At 34.7% G+C, this 21,285-nt stretch overlaps 1 protein-coding gene across 1 annotated transcript; it reads left to right on the plus strand.

The window, feature by feature from the left end:
• The first annotated feature begins 9,217 nt into the window (after positions 1-9,217).
• On the plus strand, positions 9,218-19,831 carry LOC108568751 (nipped-B-like protein). The gene is made up of 16 exons (XM_017930023.1): positions 9,218-10,166; positions 10,226-10,394; positions 10,456-10,934; positions 11,551-12,389; positions 12,445-12,676; positions 12,737-12,951; positions 13,017-13,268; positions 13,997-14,398; positions 14,455-15,003; positions 15,069-16,712; positions 16,780-17,091; positions 17,156-17,302; positions 17,366-17,589; positions 17,695-17,869; positions 17,969-18,151; positions 18,217-19,831. The coding sequence occupies exons 1-16, from the start codon at positions 10,103-10,105 to the stop codon at positions 18,409-18,411; spliced, it is 6,081 nt and encodes a 2,026-aa protein (XP_017785512.1). The 5' UTR covers positions 9,218-10,102; the 3' UTR covers positions 18,412-19,831.
• The last annotated feature ends 1,454 nt before the right edge of the window (positions 19,832-21,285 follow it).

Consider the following 21,285-nt stretch of genomic DNA (forward strand, 5'->3'; position numbering starts at 1 on the left):
TCGGACCCCGTGAGCTCTCGCGATGGCTGTGTTTCTTCAAAATAAATAAAAGACGTGGACCGACGGTCCACCGGAATCGTGCAATCCGGTTTACTGTGCAAACCAAAAAAAAAAACAAACTGTGCAGCCAAACGTAAACTACAGTGATTAAAAAAAAGCAAAATAGATATAGACTAGTTAATGTTAAAGGATTAAGACGACGGAAAGGAAAAAAACATAGTTAAGACAATCATAATCGAAACGTGTTTATTGCTTTCTATTCTCGTTAAATTTTCTTTTGAATCGATGTCCCGTGTAAATTTGCGGAATGCCGCTTCTACTTCCGGAATCATCCAAAAATTTCCACCACAAATGGGAAGCAAATGCGAAAACGAATACGGGTATTTAAATGTCTACAAAGAAGGAAAGTTAAAAAAGAAGGAGGTAACTCAGAAGCTCAAGTAAACGTACGCGTATATCAAAAACTAAGTAAATGTTAAGCGTTTAAAAGCGCATCCGTTTAATAAAAAGTAATTAAAAAAATAAAATAAAAATAAAACCTTATTATCGTTCAAAAAAATCTTAAAAATATGAAAATCAAAGAAAAAAAAAGTCGGCGTCGTCGGATGACGGCGACGTCGACCTCTAGGTGTGTAACTTTAAGTATTCGCCAAGTGCTCGCAGGATGTTTATTGTTTCCTGCGGGCCGCCGTGAATTTGATGTCGTTTTCATGTTCGCCGATCGATTCGCGCAATTCGTGTTAGCTTTAAGGACGTTATTATTATCCCAAAAAACGCGCATTTCGTTTGTTTTGTTTCCTTTATCCCACTTACCGGGGAAACCTTACTAGGCCAACATGCTGCTGATTTTCGGCTTCCACTTGCCGTGACGTCGTGTGCTCTCTGGTGTGGAGGACATTTGAATCTAGTACGGAACTAGACACTAGGATGTGATCATGTTTTGGTTTTGGTGTGCGTGGACTTTGGTGGCGACCGCGAGGTTCCGGACTGGTGCCCGTCGCGAACGACCTGATTGTGATAGAAACCGCGGGTCCTGATCGGGATACTGCCATAGGAAGGCAGATCTAATTTATATACAATATTATAAACTTATAAGGACGAAAATGAATCATTACGTGCGGGAAGCGATATATGCGACGGCGACTTTACCGGAAGAAAAAGATATATATATAATATACATATACACACATTTATTAAGAATTAAGGAAGCGATCGGCCACGGAGTGCTGAGACACAGACAGTGAGCCCTCCCCCAACCTTCGAATAGTCGGCATTCTTTATATAGGATAATAACTAATAATTAGTCAAAACGTGAATGAGACGGTTGAAATAAATAAATAATATGAGACTTATATATTATAAAAAAAAAATAATGACAAATATATATTATATATATATATAAACAAATATATGAGAGAAAAATCTAAGGCAATTTTGTTGAAATTTTATTGTACACTCTTGTAAATTTTAAGATGTTGACTTGGTGACTTTTTCGTCGATGGGGCGCGGGCCTTGTCGAGAATCGAGGACTGCGCCGATATTCAGCCTATATGATTAATTACAAAAGAGAATATATAAGGATTAAAAAATAAAAACAAGGAACAAGTTTAATTTTTTCGCGTATAGACGTTCTCATGCACAATCTAGTGACGTCAGAGGATATTAATAATAATAATAATTAATGAACATTTTAAGAATGAATGAAAAAAGAAGATAATTAAAAACTGTGTTGTTAGGATTATACGTATTGGTTATATTCTGGCCTAAATTGAAACTCGTGTAGACTAATCCACATACAGAACAACGATCTATTGCAAATGATTATAGCGAATATTATATGTCTGTCGGCAGTGCTTGTTTACCTTAGCTTCTATTTGCTACATATACCTTTTTGCTTACCTTTTTGTATTATTAAATATGAAGGACGGGAGGAACGATAGGCGATGCGCGTGATAGGGAAGAAAAAGTGAAAGGAGGAAATTGACGGCGGAGGAAAAGAAACGGAAAAAGCTAATGATTATTACGTATCACTATCTCTACATGGGAGTTATTCTCTTTGTGTGTTGTGTAGACCTCTAGCATAGGTGTATATTATATAGTCATATTCCTACTGATTACTTTCTCTATGTGTGTAGCTGTTGTGTTGCGGGGGGACGTCCCGGCGCCCGTGTTTTTCGTTTTCTTTTTCGGAAAATATTGCAGAAAAAAGTACGAAAAACTGAGCAGATTTGCGTTCGCATTGATTTATATATTCCCGCGTTTGCACGCGTTATTTTATGTATCCCTTCGGTTCCGTGCGTCCTCAGGACGGCCGCCCCCCTCCGGCCGCGGTCATGCGTCCCGCCCGGCGCCCGTAAGGGCCATAGCTCAAATATTGTTGTGACGAGATGCATTCCATTATTTAAAAAAAAAACACAAAAAAAATGCAAAAAAAAACCACTGATTATTTACATATAAATATATATATATATATATAAAAAAAAACAAAACAAAAATTATATATTATATTATATACTCATACCTATATTCTATCTGTTTTTCATAAATGATAATGGTGGTTATTATTATATATAAACGAGTGCAAAAGTTATATGTACAGAGGTTATATTATTAGGAAGTGCAGTACCTCATAAACTGTAATTCATGCAATAACTTATTATAAGAAAGTTCTTATTACAATATATTTAGCTTTAGGATAGGAGAGGCGAGGTTTGTACGATCTACTAAAGAAATGATAAACAAATGTTAACAAGAAATAAGTGAATGAGAAAATACAATAATGATTTACGAAAACCGAAGGAGAAGATGTAGTTTACCAGAACACACCCATGGGCGGATGGAAGGACGGCCGCCAATTTTGCATATTTTGATTAATATTTTTAATTCTTGTTGATTCGTTCATTTCCCTCCTGATATAATAAATAATGTGAAAAAAAAGAAGTTTATATATATATATACACATACATTTCTATCTACTTTATATAAAAGCCATGTCCTCATCCAAAGACACATTTTTTAATATACATGTTACGGTGGAAATGGATGGTGCAGCGAACATAAAATATTAATGGTGAATGTACAACTTTACTAAGTAATCAACGAATGCGGTTGAGGAAGGTCACGAATCGATTTTGATCGTTATGACCAATTGTAGTATGGGCATAGTTCAACTCATCAAAATTCCTCGACAAAGTACTAGTACATTTTGAAGAAAGTTCATCTGTCGAAGTGTATAAGTTTACAAAGTACTATACATTCAATAATTCTTTTGGTTTCCAAGTGCATTCACAAATATTAGTTTATTTTCATTGTACAATCCATGTTTACACTGACAATACAACAATTATATTATATATAAATATTCTAAAATTACGGTTTGGCGCCTGTGCGTTCATCCGCCCTCGCTCGAGACGCGCCGCGACGCCTCCTCCAAACCCCCACATAAAACATAAGCAATTCCACCACCCAACCCACATAAAATAATGAGATAAATGATGAGCTAAAGAATTGGAGAGATGAATTTATTAAGCGATAAGATGGGAAGCAAATAAGAAAAACAAAATAGAATTATCCTGGCGCCGCGACGCTTGACGAGCCGGGCTAGGAAGGAAGGAAGTGACATATCAGCAGACCGACGCCGACGCGGCACACCCCCTTCCCACCTCCTCAGCTGATGGAACTGAACTGATCAGATCTCTGTGTTTCCGACTCTACTGTACTACTAGCATATTTAGTTTTATCTCTATATATATTATTATTATTATTCGATTATTACTTAATTAATTATATTAACGTGAATCTGATGCTATAAATGCAAAAGATAATTATATTATTGGATGAAAAGATCGCGGAGTTTATGAAGAAGTGTTTACTGTCATTCTTTCTTGCTTATTGTCCAGTGTCACTAGCCGCATTTGTGTGTATATTTATTGTCATTTGATGGTTATTTGTAATCTATATATTTATTGTACCAGTAATTGATATTAATTAGATAATATTAGTTAAGTATACACTGTAGAGATTCGGACTTGGAACGCTAGGCGATGATGGTTCGTCCATGGTGCAAAACTGTTTCCTGCTGTTCTAGGCCAAAAACAAACAAAACAAAAAAAATACAAATATATATTCAATTTTCATTTCGCGATTTGGTTTCGCCGGACGCGCCGTGGTTCGTGGGAGGACCGGCGATAGGTCGTCCAGTCCTGTACCAGACCCGCAAGATAACCTACGGGCAACAGGAGGATAGGCGTCCCCAACCGTAGCCTGTCACGAAACCACGGCGTCGTTATACTAACCGCTTCCGTAATAGCATTACGAACTTCGGTTAACTTTCAACGAGATCAACTTTGAACGTCTGTACAAGTTTAAGTTAACGGAGGTTCGGAATGCACGTTGGCGCAGACCAAATTGAACTTGGGATTAAAAAAAAAAAGAAGAAGCTAAGATCTAAGATTCGAAGGGCAATGTCCCATGCGCGCGCTAAGTATAACGTTTTTTTTTTTGGTCCCGGCTTTGGATTGATTAGATTCGGTTGATTCGTTGGGTTTCGTTCTACAGATGGCTGTGTCATAGCTGGGAACCAGGTTGTCGGACTAGAGAGGATCTAAAATGAAACTATAAGCAGAATACTAATATAAACGTATGCTGCTGGCGCTGGGCGCAATTACAGTGCGTTCGATTTTTTGAAAATTATTATTATTCCACGGCAATGCCTTTATTTCATTGCCACCCATCTGTGCCCGTGCAGAAGGGCCCTTTTTGGAGACTGCACGGGATCGCACTGTAATTGTCCGCACTCCAGGCCAGCCGGTCGAATGTAATGCAATATTTGTACTTTTCCATGTTGACAAAACTCAATACAATAAATTATAAAAAAAATTAAACCCCTTTGAAAAAAAAGAGAAAAATGAAGAAAAAAAAACAATTAAATAACGTTTATGCATTCAAAGATAACCCATCCAAAAATAAAAAAGCATGATGCAAGGTGTATCTGGATAGACCCGATAACTATGGTACGTGTCATCCCGATGCACCTAGCTTGAACATGTTATATAACAAATCTTTATATACACATAATCAAATTTTTATACGAAAGTAAATGTTATGAAAATACATGGTAAGGTACGTATATTGGCCAAAAACCACAAAAACGAAACCATATTTAATCCCAAAGTCAAAGCTCTTAGCCAAATATTGTTGTTTGCTGGAAAAAGTTAAATCGAACAAAAAGAAAATGAACAAATAAATATATATATATATTAGAGAGTATTTAAAATGAACAGCTGTTACCGTTCTCCGGATGAAAGAAAACGTGCATCCATTTCCTACACTACCTACATTGTTTATCTATTATGGAGCCTCCATTATATTTTCTGTTTAAATACGAAATGAAACCACCGTCGCCTACCAAAGAGTTATTCTCTTGGGAGGCACTTTGACCAAAAGCAAAAATTTAAAAAAAAATCGACGATTTAAAGCAATCTTAATTAAACTAAACGTTGATTAAGTCAAGTGAAATTCAAATGGATACTATAGTTTATAATTCATATTATTTAATAAACTCTTCTCATTATACATTATTATAATTCTTCACCTACTGTTATAACTGCATTTTTATTTCTTACACTCTACTTGTTGCTAATCCAAGTTCAAAACAGGAGTCTTATCCTTGATCCATGTATTACAATAACCTAATGTTCTATTTTAAAGAGCTATTTCCATATTCGTTAGTATAGCGCTAGCTAACAAAAAAAAAATTGACTGAGAATTGTACTTAAATTTATATTTAAAAAAAAATAACTATCGAAATTAACTTCGTATTTTCAAAATGTGCTTCCCCAGGAAAACCATATGATTATTTCGCGTAGATGTTAACCACTGACTGAACTAAATATAAAGATTCAGTCATGTTGTAACCTGAAAATGGAAATTCTCTATTGATACTATTGTAATAAGTTTAAAGTAAGGTACATATCAGCTCGTTCAGCGATAAACTTTTTTTTTTAGTAAGTATGTAACCCAGACAAAGTTTAACATCTTTACAATTTCCTAAATTGTAGTTAACCTTACAAATGGAAATACGTATCCATGATTATTCTATTCTTGACCTGTAGTTATAAACGAAATATATATATATATGATATTAAGCAAAAAAAAATTTGTAGGAGCCAAAAAAAATGGCGTTTCTCTATTATTAGCATTACTTATTTTTTTTGGTGTATCGAAGGTGGGGACTGCGATCCCTTAGAAATGGAATATAAAAATGAAGAGGATGATTAATAAAATGGCAAAGAAAATAATAATTGTTTATAATTATGATTTAATGTAATTTAGTAGTATTCATTTATGTGAACACTTGAGAAACGTTTTGGCTTCAATGAAATAATGGTAGTCATTGATGTAGTATAAGTGAAACATAATTGCCAATTGAATCAGCGGCAATTGGACTTAACCAGATTGTACTTAAGTTACTACGATAAATGCAGTTAAGCATTGCTGAGAAACAAGAAAACTTAGGACCTTACCCGATAGAGGCCTCCGTTGTAGACTATTTATCTTTCTCTCTCTCTTTATCTCTCTCATCCATCCATTCAAAGACAAATGGTTGTCTGCCAGCGTTTAAAGATTTATCGATTGCAAGATATAAAGCTTACTTGTATTAATCGTAGCCAAGAACTGACCAGAATGTGATTGACGAAAGCAATAAATCTTTCAATTTAATCATTAAAAAAAAATTGTTACCTGGTACCAACGCTATCCGCCATTTTGTATTCAGTCATTGATTTTACAAGAGGGGAACATTTAATGGCGGGAAGTTTAAATGTATTATTATTTTCAAAAATATTTAAACACAAAAATAATGATATTAAACGATCTTGTAATTTTCCTTTAATTACTATATACAAATTGTAATATAAATTTCCAAAAGTAACTTTTATAATAGGAGTCCACCTTACAAGACTACATTCCTTATATGTGATAGATTTTCTAGTATTTCATGTACCATGTTCGCAATAGCAATATAATTAAGCAATATCTATTTATAACGCGATTTTATGTATTTTTGTCTGTTACTGTTATAGAATTATGATAATTTTTAAGTCTCTTCAAATAAATAATTTTAAAACCTTAGAAGAATCGATTTTATTTTTACGTTCCATTTTTTTTGTAATTCTGTTTAATTATAATTAAATATAGTAAATTTAAAAAAATATATATATTTATTAAATCTACTTTCGCTCGATTGGTCGATCGAATACACTGATTGACCTTGAACCTAGGCTCGACGTTGAATTAAACAATAACTTGTGTGATTCAACACTAGTTCCGAATATATAAATATTGCGTTGATAATACTGTGTACACTAGACTCTAATCTAATAATTTTGTAGATAAACGTAATCCTCTACTCTGTTGTAAATAGAGTATGTACAATTTTGTAATATTAAAAAATAAACTTTTTATAGGATGCAAAAATGTGTTACATATCAACGTCAAATCAAGCAAATGTGATAAATTCACGAAAAAAATATCATTTATCTTATATACATTAATTAAAATGAATTACATATTTCTCAGGTATAACTGATAATTCATGTTTCAATAATGATACCAAATTATAATTTGTAGGACTATATTTTTAAGTCATTTTTATATGAATTTTGGTTGATTCAATTGTCAGTAAAATGCAACCAAATATACAAATTACTGAAATGGGTGTGACACAGTATTTTCAAAATTATCTACATAATTTATTTTACGTTTTTTTTTTGAAGGATAACAATTAAATTTTACTGATAATTATTAAATACTATTGTTTTTTAGTCCAAATTGTTACAAGCTTGGGCGTTTCATCTACCTGTAAACGTTTATCTACAGGTTGTGATTGAAACGCAATAGAAATCTGTTGCAGTGACAGCCGGCATACGGGTAATTCTTTGAATATAGAATGCACCTGTTATTAGTTAAATAAATGAGATACTTGAATACGTATCTTATATGTTGTAGGACATTGAAATGTGTTGATTTTGCAAGGACATTATTACTTTAAGGTAATTAGTTCTAATGATTGTTTTTATTTTGTTAATATTATATTTATAGAAAACTAAGAGATAAAACGATTGGTTTAATTTTGTTTAATCTTTATAAGAATATGAAAGGATTTAGATAAACTATTTGCTTTGGTACGTCGAAATAAATCTTGTTTTTTTAAGTAGTTCTATTGTCTTGCTACAGGTAACTTGGAGGGTTTGAACTACCAAGCGTGGTTACGTGGAACATATTTACAAACAAAGCATTGACTATGCAACCATAAGGACATCGGTGTAAGAGGTTTGGAACAAAAAAATTCCACGCGCGTTACATGTGGCAATGACCCGGAAGAGAGGAAGATGATGCGAGAAAGAGTGACAGAGAGAGGGAAAAAGCGACGCCGATTAGTAGCTATCCACCACTAGATGGAGTAGCAGATTGTTGCGAATTGTTTATATAAAGCAATATTGCAAGACTAAAGATGTCCGAACAACGAAGAAAGAAACGCTGCGCTTTTGGGTGGCGTGGGCTGTGCAACAATAAATTGTTAATGCGTCATATGCATTTTTGGTTATTACAATTCGAAAACAAACCGAACGAATAGAAGAGGCGGCAAAGTAATGAAATACACCAATATAAAGATGCAATTACTTATGTGGAATAAAAGAAGACAACGGGAAAGGATGAGGTGACAAGAGTATGGGCGAACGCACGTTACGTGCGTTCGCAAAATAAATTATTAGCAGTTTAGGTTTCTTCTTCTTCCTCCTCCTTCTCTTCCTCCTCCATCTACGTTCATCTCTTCTTCTTCTCTCCTCTCATATTTTTTTTGTGTTCTTTTTTTTGTTCACTTTGTTTGTTGTTGTTGTTTGTCTCGTTGGGGCTACGGAACGTTCAGCGCGTTCGGCGTTTGCGAGTGCAGTCGAATTTTTGGCGGTCTGACGGTTTTTTTTGTCGGTACGGACTACGCGCTTCTGGAGGACTTCGAGGTCCGTTGCGTCACCGTAGTTCCCTCTGACGGTAAGTTGTTGTGTACATTAGAGTGAATAAGAAGAAACTGGTTAACTGGAGTTTGCCTCCCATGAACTGTGTTTAGAACGTCGCCATTCGATTGCATTTTATATATATATATACACACATATATAGATATAGATAGATATATATGTGTATATATGTATGTATGCGTTTGTATATATATGTGTGTGTATATATAGATGTATATATATGTTATAAATAATAATAAGAAAAAGAATAGTGAAACAATTAGTGATGTTTATCCAATGTTCTGGTGCGTTCATGTGCATGGGGTATCTGTAGAAACGCCAGAAACGACTGAAGCGAGTCACCACACTGCAAACCCAATGCGTTTCACTACATACGGGACCGATCAAATCTCGACTGAGGAGGAAAACAAACTTATTTACCTCGGAGGATGCATTATCTGTGCACCTGAAGGAAATAGCGGAAGGCATCGATCGGAAAGTTTTCGAGGGCCAAGATCTAACCTTCCCCAGCATCGGTCCAACGGAATTCGCTGCATTCCGAGTGGTTTTTAAAGTTTGTTAGCTGTGTCAAATGTCACCTATAACTGTGTTGACAGTTATGTCACTTAGCCATTAGCTTATTCTGATTGTTAACGAAAATGTGACCGTCTAACCATCAAAAAAAAATAAATATTAATACATTCATTGAGAAGAGCAAGCAAAGCCTCAACACTAAGCCCCCCACCCCGCCCTAGCAAGAGCAGAACACAGCCACCGCAACACTGACCATCGCAGAATGCTGAGCAGACCACTACAACAGAGACCCCCCAAATTAATCATCACTAAACAACTGTGAATGTGCTCAATTTAAACACAAAACAGTGATCTAGTGTAATGCTACAGCTATAATCATTATAGTATTCTGTGATAGTTATTGGTGAGCCGATGCTTCTGTTATATTTGCAGCACCGATGCTCTGCAACAAGTCTCAGGCTTCTGCTCCTATATAGCAGACGTTTGAATATACTTTTTTCATTGATTATCACTACGTCATGGTATTTGGGTGATCGACTTTAACATTTGTGGAGATGGATCGGGACGTTCCCAGTGTACCCATCACCACACTGGCTGGGGTAGCAAGTCTCACAGACTGTAAGTAGCAATCTCTGTAAATCTCCTACAAATATAATCATAACTCTCAACATTTTTAGTGTTACCTGAAATGCCATTGCCAACACCATTACCGCAAACTCTGAGCAACAAATCATTGTTGTTTCACCCAAGAGTTGCTGAGGAGGCTCAAAATTTGCTTAGAGCCAGAGATGATACACTTGTTCCACAGCTAGTACACTCACTGAGCCAAACTTCTGCCGATCATATGTATGTTTAATCCCTTGATGCACCTGCATAAGAAAAGATATTTAACTAATGTGTTTTTCAGTGATGTTAAGGACAATTTCATTTGCACAGAGACGTCTGTTGTTCAGCAGAAGGATATACCAGAGTTATTGCAAGCAATGATTGCAAAAAACCCAAATGTTTTCAGAGGGAATATGGAGCTAAATAACATACCAGCTATAGAAAAGGAAGTTGAGCCTCCTCTGCCTGTGCTGGAGTTGAAGACACCCAAAAAGCATGTGGATACTAATGAAGTTAAACTGAATTGCACACCAATACTGGACGTTGTGCCGCCTCCACTAGAAAATTTATTTAAAGATGACATTTTCAACGAGCGGATTAATAGCGACAACACAACAAACAAAATCGACAACATCAACGATAACGCACTAAACGCTGATGGAATCCCAAATGAACTGCAACCTATTGTTTCTTGTAATGATAATGAGATGGAAGCTATTGAAACAACAGAATCTAATGCAGAACTCGATTTCAAAAAACAGCACTTCAATTCCGTTAAAGGTATTTCAAATTTTTTTCTATCGTATATATTTTGTTTATATTTTTTGCGGTTATGTTCTATTTTTGAAATTACGGTTGGTAATATAGTACATTCGGCCGGCCGTTATTCCGTGAAGATATTTTTAAGAAAGTTGTGTCGTGAATAGAAAATGTATGTATTTTACATATTTAACTAATTATAATAAATAACTCAAATGGGAACTCATCTCATAGCAAAACTATACATAGTAAACCAATTGTTATATACATTTGCAATTTTAATAACATTAATTGTTTTAAAACTTTACAAACAATTTGAATTGGGTTCATAAAAATTTCAAGAATACTAAATTCATTAATACTATCAGAATATATAACAGAATTGTATTTATGATAATATTTATTAGTTGCAAGTTATCTTTGTTAGTTATTGAAATCAGGCATTGTTGAGTCGATGTGGTTACAGATATTGTTGTGAATTTAGCTTACAAAGATATTTGCATAGTAGTAGAAGCATTTGATTAATTCGTAACAAGTCAATTGTACTAATTACAAACAATCAATGAATTACATGCAGATATTTATGTTTGTGTTTAATAATTCAGTAAATTTGAATGTCATGTATATTAGACTGTAGTTTTAGAAGAACTGCTGTCAGTGGAGGACGTGGTGGCAGCTGTTAAGGTTAAGCAGGATCATGTAAAACATCAACAACTTCGGTGTGAACAAGACCAACTGCCCCAGCAATTAAAACAGCAACAGGTGGTCCAAGAGGAGGACGGTATGGATAAATCAATACATGTATTGCAGCCAATCGTGAGACTGCAGCGAATATCAAGCGAGGACCAAATCCTGATACAGAAGAGCGTGTCTAGCTTCATAGAAAATAAGCCGAAATTGGCGAAGGAACTTGGGATAGTAAATAATTCGACGAAGGATGCTCGTGTATCTAGAAGTTACAAGGAGCAATCAAACTCAGATGAAGAAGAAGAGGAGGACTTCACTAAGAAGAAGCGAAAAAACAAAAAGAATTATATTGCTGATGAGGAGGATGATTACGTGCCAGATACATTTTCTGCTCTAGTTGGAAAAAAGCGAAGGCACGATGTGGAGAAGATAGACACGCCCGTTATAAAACCAAAACTTCGGAAGGTTGAGAAGAAGTTTGGACCAGTTATGCAAAAGTTATCTATAGAAGAGCTGATGGAAACCAACACGTACGGCAGATTCAATAAGAATGTGGAGCATGTTCTCAAATTTTACAGTGAAATCGATGTATCAGAAATCGGGGAGGACGGGCTTGTGCCGGACGAACATCTGCTGAATAGGCATGTTGTGCAGGAGCTTTGCACAGAAGCTGCGAAACTGAAGATATCTTCTGCCATGGAAATGATACCGTCGGACAAGCTGGTGAAACTACTTAACGCCTTGGAAATCACAATCCGGGGAGCGGACCGTGTGACACCGATTACGGACGTTGGTTTGCAACATCAAACCCGCTAAACAGCTTCTTAATTCTTCATTTTTGCAGGAGGATAATGAGAGTATGCGACAAATCTGGATCGAAACAGCAATGGAGCGAGTGATGGGCGCCGCCGACGCCTCATTAACTTGTATGCATATCTTGACATCACGCAATATGCCTAAAAGGGTTTATATTGAGGATGTTATAGATAGAATTGTTTTGTATATTAAATACCAAATGTATAATACCATATTTCCATCTTACGACGTTACTTACCGACTAGATAATAAGAAGAAAGGTGAGGAGATAGACAATTAAGACGTCTATTAGACCTGTAGTTGTAATATGTTTGTTTTAGATGGGAGACGAAAGAAGTCCGCGCATGTATTGGAGAAGAGCATTCAAACACTGTATAATAAGATTTCCGAGCTGGTTACGTTACTTTCGGATCTGTTGGACATCCAGATCTTAACGGATACATCGGTGTTGCATGCGTCTTCAATGGGCGTCTCACCTTTCTTCACGGAAAATGTCAGCGAACTGCAGCTTTCATGCCTAAAACTAGTTACAACGGTACGTCTACCGATGATCCACGGTTTTTTTTAGCTTACTATTCTTACCATTCTTATGTTCAATAGATTTTCACCAAATACGAGAAGCATCGAAGATTACTCCTAGACGATATCCTGGCATCTATTGCACGTCTTCCAAGTACAAAACGCAGCCTAAGATCGTATAAACTTAATAGTGATGAAAACATACAAATGCTAACGGCTTTAGTTCTGCAACTGATTCAGTGCGTCGTCGTCTTACCGGAAAATCTGTGCTCCTCAAAAAAAGAAAGGGATAAAGATCGAGATAAAGACCCAAACGCGGACAATTTAAAAAACGTTAGTATAATATTGTTAAAAACACTTAATTTAGTAATATATACATATATATATATATATATATATTTATAGATATATGTATATATGTATAACTTTTACTTAATCATATACATATATTTATTAAACAATAAGTAATGTAATGTCTCAAACTCTCTGCTCGATAAAACTAACATAATGTATCGCTAATGTCATATTTAATAATTAGTCATACCCTTGTTTTCGTGCAGAAATTTCGAGATGTTGGATCTAATATCCAACTGAAATCTCTGGAAATGTAATTTACTGTGCACATCATTATTTATATAGAATTTGTTCATAACTGCTTATTGCATGTATGAATTGTTAAAAAGAAGATACAAAATTTTTATTTGTTATTTGATTGTTACGAATTGATTAGACTCCTGGTTGTTTACCTCATTGGCGTTCGACCAACTCCGGGTCGGATCGTAATAAATATTTATGCATATGTTACTCATAATTGACTTTGCGCAGTATGTATGTGTGTGTGTGTGTGTATATATGTAATTATATATATAAACATGCGTATGTATGTTCTATCGATTTATATCCAGAGAAATATTTGTTGTATATTTTATACATGTGCACAATTTATTATTTTACTGTGATCGTTTTACCATTGTTTACTTACTGCATTAAAGAAGTAAACAGAAATTCGAAACCATGGTTCATGTTATTATATTCTTGTTCTTTTTTCTTTTATATTTTAGGTGGATAAGGATGTTTTGATTTGCAATAAAAGCAGAGAGGCACTGTCCACGGCAGCAACATTCCTGTCTGCGTTTTTAAACAAAGTCGGAAACAAAACTGAGGAGATTGATTACAGGCCTCTCTTTGAAAACTTCGTTCAGGATTTACTGGCTACCGTTAATAAACCAGAATGGCCTGCCACCGAGTTAGTGTTGGACTTGTTGGGGAAACTCTTGGTATCGAATTTTTCCAACAAAGGCACAGACATGTCCTTGCGTGTAGCTAGTTTAGATTATTTGGGAGTTGTTGCCGCCAGACTTAGGAGGGACAGTGTATTCTCCAGGTGCAAGCTGAACACCATCGATCAAATGATAAAAGAAATTAAGTCAGAAGAGATGAAAGAAAACGACGAGGAGATCAATGTAAGTGTTACGAATATTATTTTTGCCTCTGTAGTAGTACAAGTAAGAGATTTCAGAAACAAAAATTGGAGGTGAAGAACGACGAGGAGAGGATACAGTTTCTGCAGAGGGTTTTGCTAGATTTTTTGGCTGTCAATGCTCAAAACGACGAGGCCTACCGATTCGCCAGACATTTTTATATAGTCCAATGGTACAAAGAATGTAACACTGAGAAGTCTTCAATTTCCAACAATGAAAAAGATGGCAAGCACAACTCCAAGGATAACCACAGAAATAGAAAAAGTAATGAACGTCGAATATCCCAAAGGGCAGCGAGACTTAACAATCACCTTTCAGGTATTAATGATGATTCTGACTCTGAGAGCGATGAAGCAATAGAAAATCACAAGGGAGAAGATCAGCAGAATTCTGAGAAGATTAAGGATTTGGATGAGAGGAAGAAGTTCTTAATATCTAAAATACGTCCATTTAAAGAAACCGTCAGTGCCGGCAATATGGTCAAAGTTTTTGAGACTTATATCGATTACAACAGTGCGGAATTAATAGCACAATACTTGGCTTCCAAACGTCATTTTTCTCAATGCTTTGACCGATACTTAAAAGCGGTAAGTCATTATACTTGATAATTTTATATATTATTCTTTTTTACTAATGATCGATATTCAACTAGATTCTGATCGTGTTAAAAGAATCTTCAATTGCTATCCGTACAAAAGCAATGAAATGTCTAACTATGATTGTGGAAGCTGATCCTTCGGTGCTCGGTAGGCACGACATGCAAATGGGCGTGAACTTATCGTTTTTGGATCACTCCACATCCGTGAGGGAGGCGGCTGTGGACCTGGTTGGAAAGTTTGTGTTGAACCGGCCTGAACTGATTAATAAGTATTACGAGATGTTGTCAGCTAGGATACTGGATACCGGTGTAAGTGTGAGGAAGCGAGTCATAAAAATTCTAAAGGATATTTGCATCGAGTGTCCTGAATTTCCGAAAATACCAGAGATATGTGTGAAAATGATACGGAGGGTCAATGACGAAGAAGGTATTCGGAAACTCGTTATGGAAGTCTTCCAAAACATGTGGTTCACGCCGTCCCCAAAAGACACCGGTCTTCTGCGAAAAGTGATGAATATCACCGATGTAGTTGCTTCTTGCAAGGACATCGGGTTTGAGTGGTTCGAACAGCTGCTGCTCAGTTTGTTCAAGCCGAAAGAGGATAAAGAGGATTCTACTAAAATCAATACGGAACCGCCAAAGGCTTTGCTTCTGGCATGTCGACAGATAGTGGACTGTTTGATTGAAAACGTCCTGAAATTCGAGGAAACTAGCGACAATGGCGGAACATCAGATAGATTGATCGCATGTTTAACTACATTATTTTTATTTGCTAAGATTCGTCCGCAACTGCTTGTAGAACATGCAATAACTCTGCAGCCGTACCTTAGTTTGAAGTGCGAGACGAGTGCGGATTCGTTGATAATAATGCGGGTATCCAAAATGCTGGAACTGGTCGTGCCGTTAATGGAGCATCCTAGCGATTCGTTTCTGGCCCAATTGGAGGAAGATAATATGAAATTAATTCTAAAGCACGACAGACACATAGTCGCGAGTTGCATTTCATGTTTAGGTTCGATCATTAACCGAGTCACTAGGAATTTCAAACTAATTCGTGATTGCTTTACCAGATACTACTCGTATCTGGAGAGATTCCAAAATTGGTTACAAAATTCTGAGGAGCATCAGCTCTCCCTGAGAGAAGTTAAATGCCGACAATATTTCCGACGGTCTCTGTTCATCGTTGGTCTTATATTGAGGTACTTTGATTTTAAAAATGTTGAAGTCACGGGAGAGAAGTTACTCGATATTAAAGATAAAATATACAGTATGTTTATTTATTTTTTACAACAAGACGACGATGATATTCAAGGCAATACCCTGAAGGCAATGGGATCCATATGCATCAGGCACTACGAGTTTATGCTTGAGGACGAGCTTAAGTGCTTCTATCATCGGATGCTTACTTCGGACGAAGTTCCATTAAAAATGAAAAGTGAGGTTCTATATAATATTGAAAGCTACCTGACCGAGGAGGAAAGTCGCATGATCCAACAAGATTTAGAGTGGTCCAAAAGATCTAAAGAAGAAAATCTCAAAGAAATGGGTGACGTTTCATCCGGTATGGCTAGTACAATCATTCAGTTGTATCTGAAGGAAATATTACAATCGTATTTGCATCCAGATGTGCAAGTCAGATCACCGGCCTTAAAAGTGATTCAATTGGTGCTGCAACAAGGATTGGTTCATCCTGTTCAAGTAACTATGCATTATAATTATTGTACTTCTCGATATCTAATATCTGTTTTATTTTTCTCGCATCCAGATTGTTCCTTATTTAATATGCATGAGTACGGATCAAGAGGTTTTCATTTCGCATACAGCTGACAAACAGTTGCAGGAGATCGAAAAGAAATATCCAGGCTTTATTCATGCAAAATCATCTTTAGGTATAAGTCTGTCGTATAAATTGCAAAGAATATTGCAAGAAGTTTCAATTGTTAGGGGGTTTAAAATTAAGGAGCAGGGAGAGTACCCAAGTGCATTAAATGGATATCTGTATTCTCTACTTAGGAGTTCTAGACAACAGAGACGTGCCTTAGTTTTAAATATATTAAAGCAATTTGATGATCAAGCTGTAAGTATTATAATTATGACTAACTTCGTAAAATCGTTCTACTTTGGTTTCTTTCTCTTTACAGCGAGCAAGTTTATCGTATATGTTGTACCTGGCTGACAATTTAGCATATTTTCCATACCAAGTACAAGATGAACCATTATTTATAGTGCATCATATAGATGTTATGATCTCAGTGTCCGGAACGAATTTATTGCAAACTTTTCGAGAGGTATTGTACGCTTGCTGCCATTAAGAATATTGACCATTAACGCCAATCCGTATTTCTTCACAGGGTCTTCTGATAACTGATGCTCAGAAAATGGCGAACGAATCGTCCGGCAAGAGTGGTGAGCAAATCTCCGCTTTGGATGAGGACGACGATGACGAGGATACTTTAGCAGAACGAGTGCCTGAGGATGTGTCTCAATTACAAGCTTGCATTACGGCCGCACAGGGATGTCTACTATTGCTTGTCTTGAAGCAGCATATCAAAGATACCTACGGTCTTAGCGATAGGTACACATACAAATTACAATGAACTATTACTATATACATTGTTTCTCATACAGTTGTCTTGTTTATTATTTTTTATTTTTTTTAAATTTCCTTTCTTGTTATCAGCAAAATCCAGCAATACTCACCGTCAGAACCCGCAAAGGTATATGAAAAAACAGCAAATCGAAAAAGCAATACACATTTCAATCCGAAAGCGACGGTCAATAGGATAAAACAGGGCATGCCGCCGGACTTCTTGGACTTCGATGGCCGAAAAGAACTAATAAAGCAATACTTAGATGTAAGTGAACAACAGACATCTACCCCCTATTCCCAAATTATTCTATTTCCTTGATTTATTTGTAATTTATAATTAATTGCTAATAATGTCTGTACACAGTTCAAGCAATTAATGTTGCAATTGGACCCGGACGACTTGGATGACGATGAAAACCAAAAGAACTCCTCAACGACAAATGCCAGTCTGACGATGAATTCGAGCTCAACTAACGCAACTGGACCGGCGCCGTCGAGCACATCTATATTAACCGAAGCTGACCAAGTAGTTCTAACAAATTACAAGGTATTTTAAACCAAAATTCAACGCGTTGATCTTCATTACTAATCGCCAAATTTTTTAATTCTCAGGATAATCCACCACCAAAAGTGCCGAAACTTGTTATATCCAATCGACGATTGGATAGTGATACGAAACAGAACGCTAGAAAGCGGACTACTGAAAAAAGTAAAAAACACAGACACAAGAAAAAACGAAGGAAATTCGTGAGTTCTTCGGGTGATGAAAGTGAGAACGACTTTAGTGACCCGGACTTCATGGCTTAGCATGATTAAAACAAATGATATAAAAAGAACTTCTAAATTTAGTGTACAGTGTAGTGAAGTAGCGGCTAAATTTTACAATATAAATACAGAAACGAGAAAGAGAGATTGATAAAAGGAAAATCAACAAATCAAAATGGATTTATATGAGTCTAAAGCACTACAAAAAAAAAAATACCACATAACAGCAAAATCATAAGCAAAAAAGTTTCTTCATGGCATACAGAGTGTATCATTACAGTCATTATTCGCCGTTTGCATATTATAATTTCTATATATTAAGAAAAAAATAATCATGTTTTCCATTTATTTTCCTTTTTCTGTCGGATCATTTCAAATTCCACTCTGTATGTGTTATGATAAATTATTGTCAGAGTCAAACCAAAATGTACAAAGCATAGTATGAGATAATTAATCCTTAGTTTATTTAACAAAAACAAACATTTTTTATTGTTTGTACGGATATCTAAAATCCGCGTGAAAAAAAGAAAATTATTTATCCTTTTTTTTTTCTTTTGGTGTATTTACTCTTAATAATTTTATATTTATTGATAGTTTCTTTTCGTTCAGCAAAATGTTTCTTAGTTCGAAATTTTCTCGATTTGGTTCAATTTTTATATATATATAGAATAAATATATATAAACATGAAACCTTTCATCCAGAATTCAGGGGCAATTAATTACACAATTCCACATCAATTTCCACCACACTAATTAATGTATATATATTGTAAGAAGGAAATTCAATATTTTGAGTAAAACCCGCTAACCTCGTATGCATTTTATGAAATCTCCTTAGTACGCTAACTCCGGGTGGAAATTTATGTGGAAGGAGTCGAACTAACCTGTGTATTAAAGAGAGTACATCTTACAATTCGTCGAATGAAATTGTTAACATGTACTTTCCTTATAAATAAATTAAATATAATAGGTTTAGCAGCTTTTGTATTTTAGATTATAAAAGAAAGGAATATTTTTCAAGATTTTGTATGCTACTTATTGTTTAAAAGAGATAAAAGTTTTAAAAAAAATAACAAAAAAAAAACACCAAATACAACTTACAAATGAGTTTTCTTAGTTCATTGTTCAATACAATATCTTTTGTATTTTGTTTGTGATTAGCCTGCGCGATCGTCTTCAGGTCATTATTACCTGATTAAGAATAAAACAAAACATAATTAAATAAAATTATACACTATATTATATATATATAATATTGTAATACAAAAACAACAACATAACATACCTTGTCCAGGCTAATCGTCGTAACAAGAACAAAACGAGAAAGCAATTATTAATAATAATAAAAAGTTGTTATTTTTTTCTTCTAATATTTTTTTTAATATGTACAGAAAGAAATTTGAATTGAACGAATACAAATATTATTCTGTAAATTGACCGAAATAAAGACTGTTTGTTATTAGCCAAGAATTTTTAAATAGAATATTTCTATAATGTATAAATATATAAATGAGAAGACAGAAAATATATAAGTACGCTGAAGTAATAATATTAAATATAATAAAATGAAAATTGGCTGTTAACTGCACGATTTATTTTAGGTATTTTCAGTTGTAAAAGTCCCAATTTGTAATTAAATAAATTTATATTTCTAAACCGTTTTCGTTTTGGGGTTGCACACAGATACATTTTGGTTGTCTTTCAGATATAGCTGACAGATTTCTGTCTAAATGATGGTGTAATTGTAGGTACGTAACAGAGGCGCAACTGTGGCCAAGGCCTCCATGCATTCCCATAATCTCACTTAGGGATTATGGGATTTGATCACTTGGAGCCTCTGAACTGAAGTTACACCTCTGCTAGAGAAGTGCCTTTCTTTGCTCCACATAAAAACAATATAGTATAATTGTGAAGTCGAGTAAAATGTTATAAATTTTTTTTTTTTCGATAGTTTCGTCGTTTATTGACTGATTGCTCAATTAATCTAACACATTACACAACAATTGGCTGTTGCATAGTTTGTATACGAAGAGAAACATATTTTATAAATAAATATATTTTTTTAATCTTTACAATCTTAAAACAGTTTATGGAATTAAAATGAAAAGTTGCATTTTCTTTATTGTCTTATCAATGAATGTTACATCTGCACGAAATATTTAAGAAATGCAAAATTACATACAAAATTGCTGATTCAGACGTGATATGTCGTTTGCGTTTAACTCAATAGCCAAATGTTAAATCGCAGTTCTGATGCTAATTCTGTATCAACAATCACACTATTGTTTTATTTTTCACTGAGATGTTAAATCATGTAATTTATATATTTAATAACTTCGAACTGTATTCTATATTATTATTTTATCATTAGGATCCTCAGGATCACATCCATCTCATCAATACCAAATTGTCTCTTTTCTATTGATTATTAACAACCTTTTCCAGGAATCCTTTCTAAGTCCTGTGTTTTTTCTCGTTATTGAATTAGGTTAACTGATTTATTGTAAGCAATACAATAAACCAATATTTAAGGGCTAATTACATTTCCATATTGAATTTAAGGTTATGCTATGTAGATTTCAATGAAAATATTATTATTATTCCTTAGTTATACTATTTTTAAAGGATTCCTCAATATAAATTATACTTTCAGAATGAAATATTCATCATTGAATAAACAATTAAATTTGTTATAGATTAAAGCAAACAGGTTGTCTGGAAATTCTGGATAAACAATTAACATAACAGTAAAGCTAAATAGAAAAATATTAAATCAGAAATAATTGTTTTTTTGTCATGTTAACAGTTTATTTACTTTTTAAATAGATCAGTAAAAGGATGTTGACAATTTGTTATTTATACATTTTAAAAAGAAGAAAGTTTTATTGCAAAGTTAAAATTGGTAGTGTAATTATT

The sequence above is a fragment of the Nicrophorus vespilloides genome, unplaced genomic scaffold, assembly GCF_001412225.1.
Source record: "Nicrophorus vespilloides isolate i.1.1-1 unplaced genomic scaffold, Nicve_v1.0, whole genome shotgun sequence".
Classification (NCBI taxonomy): domain Eukaryota; kingdom Metazoa; phylum Arthropoda; class Insecta; order Coleoptera; family Silphidae; genus Nicrophorus; species Nicrophorus vespilloides.